At 31.8% G+C, this 19,015-nt stretch overlaps 2 protein-coding genes across 2 annotated transcripts; one reads left to right on the top strand and one right to left on the bottom strand.

The window, feature by feature from the left end:
* Window positions 1–2,644: 2,644 nt before the first annotated feature.
* Window positions 2,645–4,123, top strand: TRIADDRAFT_32665 (uncharacterized protein; the record flags this gene model as incomplete). The annotated part of the gene is made up of 1 exon (XM_002117547.1): window positions 2,645–4,123. One exon carries the CDS (start codon window positions 2,645–2,647, stop codon window positions 4,121–4,123), a length of 1,479 nt encoding a protein of 492 aa, XP_002117583.1.
* Window positions 4,124–13,459: 9,336 nt separating this feature from the next.
* Window positions 13,460–14,497, bottom strand: TRIADDRAFT_61584 (uncharacterized protein; the record flags this gene model as incomplete). Its single annotated transcript, XM_002117491.1, has 1 exon — window positions 13,460–14,497. One exon carries the CDS (start codon window positions 14,495–14,497, stop codon window positions 13,460–13,462), a length of 1,038 nt encoding a protein of 345 aa, XP_002117527.1.
* Window positions 14,498–19,015: the final 4,518 nt, after the last annotated feature.

Below are 19,015 nucleotides of genomic sequence, written 5' to 3'. Positions count from 1 at the left end.
GTAAGTGTAATGGGTGTGCGCATGTATATCTATATATATATATAGATATATACTGGAAGGTACCGAGTTAAAGTTACTGTTGACTAGATTACGCATTAACTGATCAAGTTAGCTTCTGATAGGTAAATGCTACTCAATAGTAACATTATATAGGTTGATGTAGGGAGACCGTGATATCCTATAAATAGGTTACATATTCGTATTAAACAAATAAGAACGAATGTATATCTTCACTCAGTTCAATAATTATTTTATAGAAACAGACTTATCTTCTTTAGTTTGCGTGATCTCTAATGGCAGTATCTATTAGTTCTGTTTCCTATCATTATTTTTATAACCCTCATTGACTGATCCAGTTACCTTATGCATGGACTACTAGACATATCTAGCAGTCCAAGCCCTATGATGGGCAAACTCTATGACATAGTTTAGCATTATAAACGTTCATAGCAAGAAACTGTTACATATTTATATGCTGTACATATTAAAACGAACAAGAATGAATGTAGCTATTTAGCTCAATTATTACATAGAAATGAGTTTATTTTCTTTAGTCTACAGGATCTGCGGCGGCAATCTCTAGTAGCTCTACTTCCTATCATTAATTTTATAACCTAAATTTACCGATCAAGTTAACCTTTGAATGACTGCTAGTTAACTTCAAGCTAGAGTTATTAAGCTTACGTATTCATCGTTGCTGTTATTTTTTTTACTATCAACAGACAGAGTTTCTTCTACATTCACAGCAGTAATTTTACATCCTATCCTTTATTTTATTTACTTTACTTTCGGCATCGAGCAACTGCTACTACTTATGACATGATCAACATGAAAGCTAGCTAGCTTGCAACTGCGGTAAACAAGGATACTTATTCATCCATATTGTCCATTGATTTAATTCATTAAATAGAAATTAATTTCTACTTCTGCAGTCTGCAAGATAGTAGATGAAATCTTGCAGTAGCTTTACATCTTATTATAAACCATAGCCTGTATTGCTGGACTTTGTGGTGATGATGAGGCGTTGTCAATTTCTTGGGTATATGATGATTATAGATTTATGGAGAGATTGAGGATAAGCGAAACTAGTCACAGTATTCATTATTCTTACATTATTTCACAACAGTTTACACCCTTTTCTAGCGTAACTATCTCACAGTTGTAGTCTATGATAAAGAATCTATTTTCTTACGCAATGCCTTGTTATCAATTTCTAATTGGTTATAGATCTGCCTCTGTAAAATCATTAACCCTCCATCACAGATAGAATAGCAGTAATTTGTAGCCATAGAGCTATCAACATGCAGACATACGCGTATACTCGTCAATCGTAGGATCATTCATTAAATGGGGGAAATTCGAACCCTATTTAATTTCAGCAATTGATACCAAGTAAGAGCCAATAGCGACATCTTTGACCTATACTGGTAAGTTTAAACGTCTAGTTTCTATTGATACTAAGTGGAGGATATCGCTATATTAGTCAGGCCTTTGATAGTAAAATGCAAGATATTAGTTGGAGGTAAGGTTATACGATGTCGAATGATTTAATTTATTGACATTGCAGTATTTGTATACAAATAGAAGCATCAACAGGGCCCATACATGGCAATGTGCTATATATGATTTACACTATATTTTGATACGAGGAACTTAGAAAGCAACCATCTTTTGCATAAAATTACCTTTCCTTCGGACAGATGGAATAAGCTAAAAGACTGTAAAGGATATTCTATCAGCCGAGCACATAGCCATACTCGTATAAGCTAAAATCTGCAGAAATGTGCTATCAAATCGCGAATAAACGAGCAAGAAGTATCGTAGTTATTCCAGTATATAGGCTAAGTCCATTATTGACACAGTATTAAAGTAGATCAAATTGTATTCTTCCAATAGTACAGTTATATTATCTACAGGTTTCTTTATTCCAGTCCACTTCTGGATCTCTTTTTAGCAGCGTAAAAGAACTGATATACAGTACATTTAACTGTATGCACTAGCAATCTTGGTAGCGAGATAAAGTTGATCCTGTGCATTGGCTTATTGCTTAGTTAATGTTGAAAAACGTAAATCGTTACATAGAAAATCGTTATTTAGTCTTCTAAAGTAAGCTATTAGCTTTGCTAAATTCCTGCCTTGGTAATTGGAACGGCACAAGCCTATAAAATTCACTATTGGAAAATAGATTCCCTATCATACACGTTCTCCGCCATTCTTACCTTAAATATTTACAACTTTTCTCAGACTAAAATCGTTTTATCAAGCCTGAAAATCTGGCTGAATTAGCCAAAGGAAAATTCGTCGATCATCTTCAAGTTTTAATCTAAAACTAGATTCTACCCCCTAGAATATTTACTCATCGACGTAAAAAAACACTAAAGCTTTTATACCTGTATTAAATTAATGCCTTTATAAAGTTTACAAAATCTCCCAGAATTGAAATCAATTTATCAATCTTAAAACCTGCATAGACTAGAAGATTGAAGAATTATTATCGCCTTTAAGCATTAACTTCATATTATATAGCATCCTGTAACATTTACTTTCATCAGAGAAAAAGTAATAACGTGTTAATATCTTCCTGGAGTATTTTATGACTTTTTTTAACTAGAAATTCAGTATACAGTACAGGAAAACTGTGAACATGATTGGGTTGCAGTTATCAATATCGCAAATCTTATTAATATCAGGTACAATTCTGGCCTGGTGTTTTTACAAGTACTACCTTAAACCTTATCGTCATTTGAGAAAATTGGGATTAAGTGGTCCCCGTCCTAAACCCCTTTTTGGCAACTTGTTGGATGGTAAATCGGCTTCGCAGCACTTAGTCCAAGTAGAAAGACAAGAAAAATACGGTCATGTGTATGGCACTTTATTTTTTTCCGTCCCTACCATCTGGATTGGCGACCCAGAAGTATTGAAATCAGTCTTAATCAAGGACTTCTCCAATTTCACTAACCGTTTCGGTATCGCTAATAATTTAGAACCGTTTAATAAAACGTTAGTAGAATTGAGAGATACCGACTGGAAGCGTGTAAGGAATATTTTAATACCTACATTTAGCACATCAAAGTTGAAGCTCACTTTCCCCTGTGTTGACAAGGCTAGTAATGAAATTGTTGTAATGTTATTAAACGCAGAAAAAGAAGGCCGTTCTATTGAGTTATGGAGGATTTGTGGCAAATTTACAATGAAGGTTATTCTTGCTTCTGCCTTTGGAATAGAATTTGAATCGAAAGAACAAGAAAAGAGATTAACTGGTGCTGCTAGTCAGCTAACGAGTAATTCACCTGGTTTACTGCATATACTGCTATTATTTGCAACACCGTTATTTCGTATTTTAGAGCCACTATTTGGTGGGCAGTTTATGAACTCGCTAAATTATTTAGCGGATACTTGCAGAAATGTAATTAAGGAAAGGAGGAAAAATATGTCTGAAGGCGTTTCATGCCGTAGAGATATGTTACAACAGATGATCGAAGCTGGTGATAACGATAAATTAGACGACAAAGAAATTATCGCTCAGGCTTTGGTCTTTCTCGTGGGAGGTTACGAAACGACAGCAAATACATTAGCGTTTGCCACCTACTTATTGGCAACAAACCCTGAAATACAGCGTCGATTATATCATGAAATTAAAACAAAACTTAACGATACTGATCCTTTAGATTATGATTGTGTATCGGACTTACCCTATCTAGAAATGGTTATATTGGAAACATTAAGAATCTATCCACCCGCATTTAGAGTTACTCGAAAATGCAAAAATGATATTACAATTGATGGTCATCAGATCTCAAAAGAGGCTATGATTGCTATTCCTATCTATGCTATTCATCATAATCCTAAATTATGGCCTAATCCAGAGCAGTTTATGCCTGAACGCTTTACGCCGGAGGAGAAATCCAAGCACGCAGCTTGCGCATTTCTTCCATTTGGCAACGGGCCACGAAATTGTATCGGAAAGAGATTGGCTCTGCTAGAGGTTAAATTGGCCCTTGTGAAAATTTTACGAAGTGTAGAATTAATTACTACTGAAGAAACAGATGTTCCCTTACCATTAAGGTGTGGCATAACTATGTCTCCAGCTAATGGCATAAATCTAGGTTGTAAAAGAAGATAAAAAGAAACTAAATTTAGCAATATCTGACAATATATACAGTAGCTGTCGCTTAGCGATTTTTTGATAAGTAACGCATATCTTATTTCCGCTAGAGATAACATCCTTTGATATTTATTGAGAATGGTCTTATCTATGACATTATACATTCTTTCCTATATAAATACATTGCTGTTCCTCCTGGCGATGGATGATCGCCATTATTTGGAATTGTAATATGGGTAGTATTTAGATTCTAGGTTTAAAATGAAATTTTTCCGTTACAAATTTAGAATTGTAACGGGCAGTAGTATTGGTCCTATAACAACCTCTATGCCATCAAATTAGATGATTACTTGTTTAGCGCCTGTAAATCATAGACCAGTTATTAAATCAGTTACAAGTATTGGACAAGATAGATATGATATAAGTTACATGTTTGTCAATAGTAAGCCGAATTGATTGACAAAATTTACTATAATATGATTCTAGTAATAATAATACTAATTGAAATTGTAATTATAGTTATAATTGTAATATTGTAATCTGCTAATTGGAATTATTAAGTAAAGTCCGAAATAATGATTACAAATTATGTTGAAAGTGAAGCTTGATGAATTTTAGAGTATTTCATAGATAGTTTGTTTGGTTTTATAGTGTTTTGTAAGGAATCGTAGAGCAGACTGTGTCTCAATAATTTTTGTTTTCTTAAGCGGTGCAAAGTAGTTATCTAAAATGGATCGTCAGAATGATTGATTAGTAAATGTTTAGTTTTAAATTCCACCAGGGGCTCTGTGAAGCCTATAAATAATAGTGCAATCAGAAAATTTAAGGTAGAGAGTAAAAGATGATTATTTGAAGAACTAGTTAAATTTTAAAGACCTTCTGGGTCGAACTGATATAAGTTAAAGCGTTCTTCTATTTGTTAGGTTGTTTGGTTGCTGACAGTATCAGTTCTGTCGCTTTTTTATTTCGTTATTGATAATACCTAGAATTAAGCATTTGGAAGGTTGTTTGATTAGTCTATCACTCATTTTCTTAATAAATTGTTGATCCGTTGTTTACCCAATTTTATTAGGTGTCAAAGTGTTATTAAGTCGACCAGAGTGCAAAGAAAGTAGGATCAGAAGTTAGTTAAAAGTTTTGTAGCTTGATTCCTACACATTTCATTTCATTACAAAGGCTACGTGAATAAAAGGCGATTTTAAAGTTCTAAGATTTGCGTATTGTGTTGCTGGAGTAAAAGCTGGGGTTTGTAAGGAGTCTATGTCTCAGAGAGTAAGAGAAGTATAACAACCGTATATGGATTTCCGGTTATTTTTAGATGAAAGTTGATTTTTTTCGACCTTTCAAACAAATTTGCTAATTGTACTGTTTCAAATATTATGATTGGGCTTTGAATTAAATAAATACCGATAAAGTGTAATATTTTCTTTAAATTTGTAGTATAGTCTATTTAATTGAGCTAAGAAACAAATTTTTATATTGTAGTTAGTTTTCGCTGCCCAATATCAATTAACTCTAAGTAATCGTCTAGGTTAACTATGTCCAAATTACACTTCCTGATTCTAACTGCTAAGGTTATTTTCTCCTGGTCATCTTATTTAACTAAGTTATTCAGTATAACCTGCCGTGCTCTAGAATCAATGAAAATCCCTTTAAATTACTTCATTTAAATTGAGATCTCTTAAGATATTAAAGATCAGGGATTACCAAGTAAGAAATTATAAATTATTTACAAGAAAGCCGGTATTTTATCTAGGCAAATATTTAGTATCGTTAAATGTCATTTACTGACGATCCTGAATATTTCCATAATTAAGATAGCTATGATGGTAACGCCTTAAGTAATGCGTCTATATAAACTGTTACCATACATATTCAATGCGTATATGTACTATACTACTGGACTAGTTTGTGTTCGGATTAATTAAAGCCATGACCGTTAATGGACAATTACGTTACATAATATCGTACCTAACCGTAAATAATCGTAACAAACTCCATAACAGCTGTGTTATCTATACAAGCAGTATAGTATACATTTTGTTGTCATCTGTCCATTTAAATATCACAGCACAACGCTCAATTACTGTAGTATTTTTTTCAATGCTCATCTTCATCAATAGCAACATCGGTGCAAATATCATATTTAGCTTCTTGTTTGTCAAATCTATATCTTTAGTCTTAATAGTTCCTGTTTAACCTAATAAATATTATCACAGATGCACGAAAGATAGGAGGATATGATAGCTCTTTATTGGCAAATAGGTAAACTAAGTCGAATGGAAGTCTACAGAATGCCAGATGTTAAATTTGAAATACAATTTAATTTATCAATATGTTAATGTAATATATCGCCTCAACCACAAACTTCATATGGATACAATTCGTTTTAATATCAGAATACGAGTTTCGCATAATACAATTTATCCGAAAACTATGAATTTGATAACTGCTATGCAGTTGACTGCCTGTAGTAAAGCTGTTTAGATAGGCTAGTGTACAAGTATAATCATAGAATCTCCGGTGCAAATTAAGTTCTGAAAGTTTAATTGATGTTGTTCACAATCTGATATACACAACGTTAATTTCATATTTTAGCAGTTTCGCTTTTTCTTTAGAGTATTGTTCTAAGTTCCTAATTTCTAAGAGCAGATATTGTTGTAAGTAATCTTTTTCCAGCTATCCTTGCTAGCTATACTATTACTCGTACCTCAACAGGTTGAAGAAGGCTCATAAAATGTGTCGTTGTAAAATTCTTCATAGCGTATCATTTGAAAAGCTTGCCATTCTAGCATAAAATACTATTTAAATTGAAAACTTGCAGAAATTAACGATCTACGAGATAATTTTTCAATACCAACCTTGTTATGTTTGCTGCTTAACTTGAATATTTTTCTCGATTTTACTAAAGCATTACTGCACCGTTTATTACCACTTCATTTCTAGAGGTAAAATGCTTAATACTTAAAATATTGCCGAAAATGTCAACCAATTGTCTTATTTGTATCTAAGTTACAGCATTATCAGCACATAGTTTACGCATTTTCTATGCAATTCGTGATGCCAATAGCAATATTACCCAAGTAGGTTGATTTACTTGTCTCATTTGCCTAGACAATATCGTTCGTTCATTAATGATTCATAGTTTGATTTCAATTAAATCTGAGACACAAAACAGCAATACCGATTGATATGTAAATTATCTTTAAGTAGCTTATATTTATTTTGTATCGACGATATTGTTTGAGTATTACGGACACACAGCTTATTTTCAGCGAAGCCCTTGCTGCTAAATAGCAATATTATCGAATAAGTTAATTCACTTGTCTCATCTGTATCGAAATATTACTGGCGTATTGCCGACACATAATTTATTTTCAGTTTTAGTCGTGATAGCATATGATTTTGTAATGTATCTGTTATTTGTACTTGTGCCAGAAGTATCATTAAGAAATGCCAATTGGAGCTTGTATCTCAGGTCAAGCCCAGGGTAGCATACATTAGATTCTCACTGTTGCCAATAAAGTATTTTACGGTACCTATCACTGTGCTATTCTAAACTATGCAGCAAATACTTTTTTAAATTCTATCAGAACTTAAGCAATCTATATTGCAAGAATTAGGTTTTTCATTTACATACAATACTTGGATATTCTTATTATGCTATTATAGATAATTCCTATTTATTGGAATTACGAAATTAGGAATTACATGATAAGCAAGTTTCAAGTTTACTTTAGATATGAGCTGACTCATGTTCATCATTAGCAGTCATTAACTTATTAATGCCTTTAAATGGAGATTTCAATTAAGAAAGCAAAAAGGACTGTATTTTCTTGAAAGGCTTGGTCTAGTTGCTTGAATTGAGTTGAGATCATTTTTACATTGAACTATACATGAGCTGTCCAAAATAAATTAACTTCAAGCGTTCTACGCAATTTAATGTCCGCAAATTGCAACTGCTGATTCATATTGTTAGCTTTAATTTCACATAATCGTGATAATCACATTGCCTTTTCTTTAACATAACCTACTAAGACAAAATTGGAGGAATTCATAAATTAATTAAACAATACCGATAAATAGCAGTTCGTGAAAGAAGTGGCAAAGTTGAAATAGCTTAAAATAGTGAAGCATGGAAAAAGCAGCTCCTCACTTTAAGCTACTATGAATTAAAAATAGGTATTGATGTATTTCATCCTGTAATTATCGCTTCTGCTGTGATTTTATTTGCGAAAACAATTCATGAACACTAAATTGTTGGCATTATTCTACTTTGCTGATAGCCTTGCTGATCTACATTGCGGACATTTATACTGTAACCATCGGGGAGCTTTACGTCTAAAGTTGTAATTAAAGTAGCCATAAATAATGGCATTATAAGCAACACAGGAGTAATTCAAGAGAATAAAAACTCTATACAGTACAAATTCACTGTTACCACTCCAAACTGGAATTAATCCAAATTGAATTAAGATTGTGATCATGTAATATGGCAGATTGCTGAAAATAAATAAGATAAAGCAAGCTATGAAAATTCTAACGATCCGTTTTCGAGCATGAAGTCGATGTCCATCCTGAGATATGTTATCGGATCGTTTACTAGTAGTCGCATTGGGTTTTGTACTATTAAGCGCTGTTGTTAACATATGTTCAGGCCTTGTATGCCACAATTTTTTAGCAGTAATGATATATAATGTCGTCATAATGGTAATTGGGATAAGAAAGATCAGAATGAAATAGAGTGGCAAATAAATCATTTTTGAGTATGGTATTATGATATTTCCATAAGCGGAATTAGGAATTCTTACATCCAATAACGGACTTGAAGGCCAAATTGTGTAGCAATAGCGATATCTCGTAGAGCTACCAATCCTAATAAAAAATGCATATGGTATCCAAAACGAGAAAGCGAACAACCAGCATAATATCAAAAAAATAATGGCCTTAACTGGATTCATTCTCAGTTTGTACTTTGTTGGATGTACAATCGAATGATATCGATCGATACAAATAGCCATTAACGTAAGAGATATTGTTATGACACATGCACCTGGCACAATTTCAGACAATCTGCAGACTGAAAGAGTAAACGGATAGTGATTAGCAAATTGAATGGGGAATAAAAGTTCGAAAATTGTAATTGGAATTCGTAAGCTTGCTATTAGCAATCCAGCAAGGGCCAAGTTACAAACCAATAAATTTATCGGTATCCGCAAGTGCTTGTTAGCCAAAGTAATCCATATAATTAATAAATTGCCAGGAATACCTATAAGTATTAGCGTAACGTATATGACGGCTATTATGGTCAAAGCTGTTCGTATAACTTCAATTCTTTCAATATAACCGGATATATTATTTATGATTGCCTGAGAGTTATTCACGAAGTCATTAATGCTGTTATTCATTTTGATGATTTACTTAGTGATATTTGTCTAAATGATAGATAATTTCAATATTATAGAGTCTTCGTGTTCTAAATGGATATTCAATATCGGTATTAACGATGAGTCTTGATCATAAAGTTTTATAAATTTCAAGCTTTTAAGACGATTAGTTAATTTTGGCCTTAGCACTTTTCTGATAAGATGGTACGATACTTTATTGATAACAAAATATCTAAATTTGCTACTGGATGCCGTTCACAATATTGATATAATTATAAGTCGCAAAAGTAGTCCAGAAATCGAAATAAATTGCAATAATTTTCCGTGATGGGTTGCTAATTTTGTAAGCTCTTCTTGTCAGTTTATACCAATGTCTCTGCTATGAAACGTAGAGTCAGTCTATCGAAATTTTCAAAACAGAGTCTTCTTTATCTTAATATGTTTCTGTATAATAAAATAATCACTGTACGAAAACGTATGATTCTACTTTTAATTACAATGTATCGTGGCCAAACAGATATGAAAAGATAATTGTGATTAGCTTTATTTTATAGCTTCAAATCATTTATAGAGTTATAATCTCTGAATTACATATATTCATATTTTGGGAGTTAATTTAAACCAGCTGCTCATACCTTATCGTGATTGACAACGTATTTATCAATTAAACCAATGAGATTTAATAGAAAGGTAACGCAAATAAACGATGGATTTTACATGGAGGTCTATTATTCAAGTTGTTTATCGTTAATAAAACATAAAAATTTTTATTTAATGTTATATACTATATATAGCTTGCGTTAGCAGTATAAAATTCACATTGTGATAATTCAATTAGAAGCCACAATATGAATAAGTGTAAGATAAACCAGATATAGGTTGTGAATCCAAGTTTACAGTTGTAATGTAACTAGTATTGTGATTGTAGACTGTTAGCCAAGTTTAATATACGGTAGATATTTATCCTAACAGATATTTGGTAGCTATAACTATAGACTGTAGTGGTATAGACTCTATGCTAGAGTACACATGACTATATACGGTGAGGTGTTGAGTTACTAATTAGGCTTTAGGTAAAAATAGAACTGTAAATCATATATTAGGATATGGTTAATTCATTGTACTTTGGCTGGTGTAAATAATGTCTACGTAAGTACTGTAGTCGTATCCATATTGGATTAATGATGGTCCGCAGTAGAATAGTCTTACTAAGAATAATTTAACTATGTGTAATATAAGGTAAAAGGTTGCCATACAGATTGTAGCTACGAATGCTACGAAAAGTATAAAAGCATGCTACTTCAGATTATTCTGTTAGTTCGTTCTAGAAGTCGTTAGTAGTAGTATTCGGCTAAAGTAGAGCTGTGTGTAGTTAATCTTTGTAAAGATTCAATAAAGCCCTTATTTTTCTAAAATTTGGAATCTCGTGATTTGTATATATCATAACAGTAAACTATAATTCATTTACTATTTTTGAGAAAAATAGTTTATCACAATATAGCCTATTCAATGCATAATCTCAGCGTTGTCTATCGTTGTATTTCACAAGTTAATTACAAAGCTGTTCGCACCTGATCTTAATTGGCAACTGTTATAGTGTTAAATACTGTATTACAGTAGAAATATCTATGTTAGGATAATTCTATTAGACTATCCTTATTTAGTTAACTTCTGATTTGGATATACTGTGTTTTAATATAGCACTGACTTTTTATCACAGTGACACTTATACACATACTGAAATTAATAGTTATAATAGGGAATGCAAATCATCTACTTACAGATCGAATCATTGTGATTGTAATTTACTTATGGCAGATTGTAAATTATCATGGAAATGTTCCGTGATAGGACATATCGTAATCTGACTATTCTGTATTAGTCATTACATGTCTATGTTCGTAAATACTGTTGTCTGCATTAAGGGAGCAGTAGCTAAAATTAATATCTAATTCAGTAAATGATTCCGAGGTTAATTGTATTAACTATGACTCATGAACTATTGAGGAATAGTATATAAATGCAGTATATATTGGAATAAAGAGAATTCTCAAACTTAGTGTTTAACGTAAAATACGAGGCGTTTAAGTCTTTATGTAGTCTGCTAGTAGAGCAAAAGTGTTTGTGATGGTGCAGATATGGTTCCTTGATACGTGGTTCAAGGAATTGACTTATTGATCGTACATTGCGTTATCTTGTTGCAAAGCTGTTTTGTGACAGCAACTTATGCAGTACATCAATTAAAATAATTTGAATGATCAAATCGCCGACATACCGTAAGCAAGCGAGTAATCTCAAATTTAAGTCTACTTTTGAAATTGTTAAGAGTTAGCTCATAAAACATAGAAATTCCTACAGTCAGTCAAAATTAATATTCCTTTACTACATACCGGTATTAATTACCTACTTGGTAATGCACTCGAGGTATTTGCACAAATATAGCAAAACCTGCTAACATGATTGAAGAAGGATCTAAATACAATTATTAAATTAAGAAATTAAATTGAAATACGCGTATAATCATTTGCACTAATAACGATTATTAATGCTATATGACAATTTGATTCAACCCTATTTATTTTATTTGTGCTTTCTTACTTATTTACATTATTAACTGGCGTTCAGTATTTTCTTTCTATTGCTATAATAAATGAAAATCTTCACCATCTACAATTTACTTCATTAGTTTTTAAGTAGCCAAAATTTAGTATTAACGTTAGCAATAACTAAAACAAGAAACAGTATTCTTAAGCATAGTTTACTGGTAAGTTACATTAAATGTTAATTAATTAATATCTCCAATCTCTCTAAGCTATCGTTTAATACTGTTATTACAAATGGAAATTTATAACTAGAAAATTTAAACTACTTCAAAAACTAAAATCAATATTGTTGCTCTACAGACTATTTAGTCTGTTAACGGTTTAGTGGCATAGACGGCATAGATTATTCTATCAGTGCACTCATAACTAAATTATGAATCAGTTTTAAATGCAAGAGTAAATGTATCTTAGTCGATAAACTCCTAGTACAAAATCAGTTAATTATCTGTTATATTTAAAATTTGTTTGTCACATTTTCGAAACCATTCTACCATCGACCATGAAAGATTGGCTAGAATCTCACAACCGATCAAGTCGTGTAAGAAGTAATTATCGCTTCATTATTCAAAAGCCATGCACCAAAAAGTTTTGGAAATTCTATCAGCAATTCATTAATTTATCATGCAAGAATGAGATTCCTTTGAATTCCATACAATGATTAGATATTTTTATTCCTACTAGATAATTTCATCTTTCCGATAGTTTAAACATTAAGAATTAATACCGTATGCAGATTTCTTACTTATTCAAATGATCATAGATTTTCTCTTGCTCTTTTGAATATAAAATGCTAACTTTACTTTACCAACCAAGCAAAAACTACTCTTAATTAAAACACGTAGAATTAGCGACATTTTCCAGATAGGTCTAGAGAATTTATTTTACTGAGCTGAAAACATTTTGTATTGTCATTAACATTCGTTATACAACACTGATTAACTGTAAGCAATTGACTAAATTCAATATTCCCAAATTACGCTTTCTTACGTTAATTTTCGAAGTTATTTTCACTTCGTCATCATCATCGACGAACTACTAAGTCGCAATTATTTGAATCAACATACCATCTCCAAATTAAAGATATCAATTAGTTAAATAATACAGTTACGGTGGTGTTCGAAAGAGTAGTATCATTGAAATCGTATAATAAGATTTAGCTTTCTATTTCAATTTCAATACCAAAACATAAGATCAATAAAGAGTAAGGAAATTCAAATTACTGCCAATTTAAAAGCTCTTACTTATTTTAGTCATCTAATATAGTTGCATTAGATACTTTCAGTTATCTGTAGTTTTTGATCAACCGCAAATTGTTGACATTCTACCACAATATAGAATCCCTATCACGGCTCTTGTGCATTAATTCATCTGCACTGTGAACAATAATTCTTCAAATGAAACCATCGAGGAGCATTACGCCGAAAGTTATAATTAAAGTAGCCATAAATAATGGCATTATAAGCAATGCAAGTATAATTTAAGAGCACAAATGCATTGATCAGACCATAACGTACGAAATAATTTGGAAGTTGAATTAATTTAAATTCAAACAACGTGAGCAAAGTATAATACGGTAAATTGCTGGCAATAAACAAGATAAAGCAGGCTATCAAAATTTTAATAGTTCGTTTTCGAGCTTTTAATCGATGCTCATCCAAACTTAAGCTAGCACATCGTTCACGGCTAATCGAACTGGATTCTAGACTCATCGAAGTCATCATTCGCATCTTTTCTAGCCCTTCACGCCACAACACTCGAGCGGCAATGCTGTATAACATTGTCATAATGATTGTTGGCACAAGAAAGACTAGAATAATAAATAATAGCCAGAGGATCATCTTGGAGAAAGGTATAAAGTACACTATTCTATTTTTAACGAAGATGATATCCAAATGGTGGTTAGTCATCCAATTTACAACACAAACTTGGCGTTGTTCAAACCATGGGTGAATGGTTGCAAAAGCACCATAAGGCGCCAAAAGCGAGAAAGCAAATAACCAACATAATGGCAAAAAAATGGCGACCTTAACTGGATGGGTTATCAACTTAAATTTGATCGGAGTTACAATCGCACGATATCGATCGACGCAAATAGCCATTAAGGTAAACGATATTGCTGTAACACATACTCCAGGTATCATTAGAGTCATCTTGCATACAGAAACGCTAAACGGATAGTAATATCTTGACTGAATTGGGCTTAAAAGATCAAAAATTTTAAATGGTATCTGTATGCTTGCTAACAACAATCCTGCTACGGCTAAATTACAAACCATCAAGTTTGTCGGTGTCCTCAGGTGCCTATTGGCCAAAGTAATCCATAAGATTAATGAATTACCAGGTATAGCTATAACCATGATCATAATATATAAGCAGGCCATCACAGTCAAAGCCGGCTGCATGATTTCAGTGCGTCTAATTATATCGCTCCAAATATTACTATAAAATGATTGGGTCTTGTTAATAAAGTCATTAAAGCTAGCGTTCATTTTATATATCAAATTCTTTGTGCTCTGAGTGGGTTCTCAAAATCAGTATCAGTCGTCTATATTTATCCGCCAAATAGAACAAATTTCAAGTTTTTGATACGATAGTTTGATTATATTCGCTCTTTTCCTGTAAGGTTATATTCTTTTGGTAATAAAGTGTCCAAATTTACGAAATGAATACCTTACACAAGATCAATATTAGTTACAGCTGGAATCTGGGAAGAGGAATCAATTTCGAAAGTCCCAGCAGCGATGGATAGCTAACTTTGCAAGCTCTTCTTGCCAATTAATATCAATGTCTAATATCAGTTAATGAATTATCAATATCAGTATCAATCATCAATATTAATCGTAAAATACAATCAATTTTAAGTTTTTCACACGATTGCTTGGCTATTTTGATCTTTTCTGGTAGGGTTATGCTCTTTTGCTATTAAAATGTTTAAATTTTTCATAAATGAATACCGCAATATCGATGTTAGTGGTAAATAAATCAAGAAAGAGGAATCAATTTCAAAAGTTTTGTCGATGGATTGCTAATTCTGCAAGCTCTTCTTGTCAATTAATTCCAATATTTCTACCTTGAACTGTAGAGTCTATTTTATCTGTAATTTTTTTAATTACTGCTTTACTGATGACTATTTGCCAAATAAAAGGATGGTACACGGAAACGGATGCTTGCATTTACTAAACGTTACAGCGTCAACGCACCAACAGTCCAGCTGATATGAACAGACTATCATGATATGCCTTAAGTTATAGCCTTAAGCGATTTAATGAATTAATAATTTTCGAATCGTGTATTTTTGTATTTGAAAGATATTACATACCGCTCCCGTAGGATCAGATACTTGACATGATTTCATACGTTTACTTAAATATGGAATCAAAACAATACGTCTGAAAGTTCTGCGAATTGTTGTATCATGTGGGAACTACACTTCAATCATAAAAGTTTGTTCATTACTGATCGTGATTGACAACCAATTCATTGATTGTAAGACAATACGATCTATCAAGTCGGTTATAGGAAGAAATGACTGATCTCCCTCCAATTATAGATCATTATTGAAATTACTTATAATGAATAAAACAAGAAATTTCTAATATATATTAATATTCCATTGTTCCATCTCGATTGATTATTAAATTATTAACGCATTGGAAATATTTTCGCCAAAAGTCCCATTGTTGCAAACCCAAAATAGGTAACAAATTACCAATCGTGTTGATACTAACAACGATCAGAATATGAATATCCGAATATTTATCTTATTGCTATAAATTTGATCATTTTTATGCAATTGACTAACAGTAGTGAAGCTGTTTCAAAAATATACTATTGTTAACATAGTGAGTAGAAGAAGATTCTTAGATTTGAAAAGGCTTACTTAGTTTTGCAAGTTTACTTCATCTTATTTTATAATCTGTATGTTGTAAACAATTTAAGTATCGTGCTAATAGAGCGCCGTCGAGTGTTGTTGTTCGTCCTCGATTTTGAAGTTCCGCTATAGATATAAAGAACTTTTTTGACTAATCAAATCACCAGAGAGCAGTTATAAAATATGCAATTATTCTTAGTGTGATTTACATGTTGTATAAAGCGAGCAATACAGATTTTGTTGCCCTACCCGTAGCTTTATTTTTATGATAAAATTGTGGCTAATGTCCGAAATTCAGCTCAGGAAGAGATTTTTTGGTTCTTGTATAATGTTAATTATCAGTTGATTTATTATCTAGCCATTTTTCATACTTTACTTGTCAATTATTTCGTATTTTATAATTCGTAACAGGATGTAAAGGTATGGCACTGTTACGAATTACCTTTTCGAAGAGGTCTTAAACGCTGTTGTCACGACTACTCGTGTCCCCAACTGACTTAGGCGATTTATCGTAGTTGAACTAACTCTCGACTACACAGATAAGCTACCAACGGGTAATAGGTTTCAGGAATTTACTTTATTGAGATATATCCTAAGAAAACTCCTAGCAAAAATGATTAAGTGAATCTAAAAATGCTTTAAAAGGAACTGAACAGCTAATTTAGTGCTCGAATTTATATAGTCTCGGCCTCCGCCGATGGTGCATATGTTAGTATCTTAGACATAACTAGTTACGCTGTTTAGTGTAGGAATTTAGATAGAAGAAGTTAACATAAATCAGTATAAGTTAACGCTAATTAAGAATAATAAATTTATTTGTGCCAATTAGAGCCTTGAGGCTCAGTATAAATTACGCCTTACACTTAGGTATTAGTATTTAATTACTTAGACATTAACCTTATCAATAAACATGTATTCATTAACGCTTATTAGACCAGTGGGGTATAAACAACAATTTATATTATATATTTTAATTAACAAGGCCTTTATTATTTTGGAGCTTGGCTCCATAACAGGTACTAAAAGTAGTGTTAGCGTTAAAGATATGCATTCATTTTATAATGCCGTCTATAAGCGACTGAAGATTAGGTAGTGTTAGCCGTAAAGATATCCATTTATTTCTAATGAAGTTTACAGACGACTTATGAACGACTGAATGGAAAATAGTCTTAGTCGTCAAGACTGACGGTTGTTTTATAATATGGTCTACAAATGGCTAAACGTATAGTAGTGTTAGCGTAAAGATGACATGCGTTTGTTTAAAATGTATAAAATATTCGACCGAACGTAGTTGTTAGTTTCATCTGAATTCCTGCTTTAACATTTCATGTGTTTTGAGAAATCCAATAATAAGTGTATTCAATTAAACTGTACTATATCGATTGATCTTCGGTCGATTAACTGTTTACCTACTAACTGTTATTAATTAATAATGTAGTTAATAGATAACTAAAGATAAGGTAGTGCAAGATTTAAAAATGTATGTTTGTCTTACGATGCAATCTATAGACAACTGAAGTTAAGATAGTGTTCGCTGTAAAGACAAACATTTATTTTATTCCGTACTATATAGACGATTTTTTTTATTATAATTTGCTGTGTACTTTCTTTAACATTTTTTACACTTCAATATAAATTTTTTCCTTGCAAAATTTAGGATAAAAAATATTCGTAAACTTTAAAAAAAGCAGGATTATTATAGTGTACGAATATATGTACAAGTATGTTTTGCTAATTATTGTGAAGTAAAGCACAATTCTTTTAATAAATAACCAAAAATTTGGGCAAACTTAAGGTTCTAGATTGTTACAAGATAGGGTGGAATTATTATATATATAATATATAAAGAATGTAAGGTATATTACAGTACAGTATACTGGATATTGTGTAACACAGTACAAAACAAAATTGTGACTGTAATGATAGATTAATTTAATTGATTAATTTGCGATATTTTGGGTTTTCATTATGTGGTAATGGTATTCACCGTGGTATTGTAACATTAATATCCTACCATAATAATCACTCTTAATGTAGTAGTTATGAAAATTATCTAGATAAGATTGCAAGGATTGTACTGTTTATATAATGATCTGTAATAAAAAACAAGACTCGCCTTGTTAGTAGCTTGGATATCATACAGATGATTCAGATTAAAAAGGCATTTTCCCGTAATTGAACAGTAAAGTTTCTGTACACTCTTCGCTTTTGCGGTAAATTCTGAAAAGCTCTTTTTTTACAGTGACGGTAATCCCTTTTCAGCCAATCAGAAACACTCATGTCAACTTGATTGGAACGACATAGGACCGTGGCAATAAAATCGTACACAATTATTTTATATTATATAGTAAGAGGTGGAGCTAATAAAATTAGACTACAAAGTAACAGATGTTAGCTTTAATCAAGCATAGTCAGTTTAAAAAACACAGAATGATATAGTTAGCACTTGTAATATTTTTAAAACTGGGCTTTACAACAGTGAGCAATTTCTTTTTAATTCTAATTTTAACCTGGGGAAAATCATTTAATTATATCAGGAACAATAAAGATAAAAAAGCACCTAAAAGAATTACTGACGCAACTGCTAGATAAATTTCTTCTTCTAAGGTGCGCGTGATTGTTGATGATTTCACGCAATAATTTTAATTTAATATGCTAGTGTTGATTGTCAATAAAAAAAAAATAGTTTATATTTTAAGACGCGTAGATATAGCGCTGATATTGAGCAATTATAAGTTACTGCAATATGTTATGATCAAAGATTCAAGTAGCCGATGAAGACTGGAGGAAATAAGGTAATCTCTTCTAGTGATCCATTCTTACTTCAGCTAGTGCTTTAACTTAATGCCGTAAATGATGAAAATATTCATGGGTCATTTCTACACGGAAACATAAACTCGAGAACCCAATATTAGAAGATTTGATAGAAAATGATAACGTTGTAAATCTCAAAGTTGAAATAAGAATGTAAATTAATGATTGTACCCCTACATCCATATAGGGTATACACTGCTTTAATTAGAAGATTTTTCACTTCCGGGTGACGATT

This window comes from Trichoplax adhaerens, genomic scaffold (genome assembly GCF_000150275.1).
Source record: "Trichoplax adhaerens TRIADscaffold_25 genomic scaffold, whole genome shotgun sequence".
In the NCBI taxonomy this organism is placed as follows: Eukaryota; Metazoa; Placozoa; class Uniplacotomia; order Trichoplacea; family Trichoplacidae; genus Trichoplax; species Trichoplax adhaerens.
The sequence above is the reverse complement of the archived record's forward strand: the minus strand, read 5'-3'. Positions and strand labels throughout refer to the sequence as shown.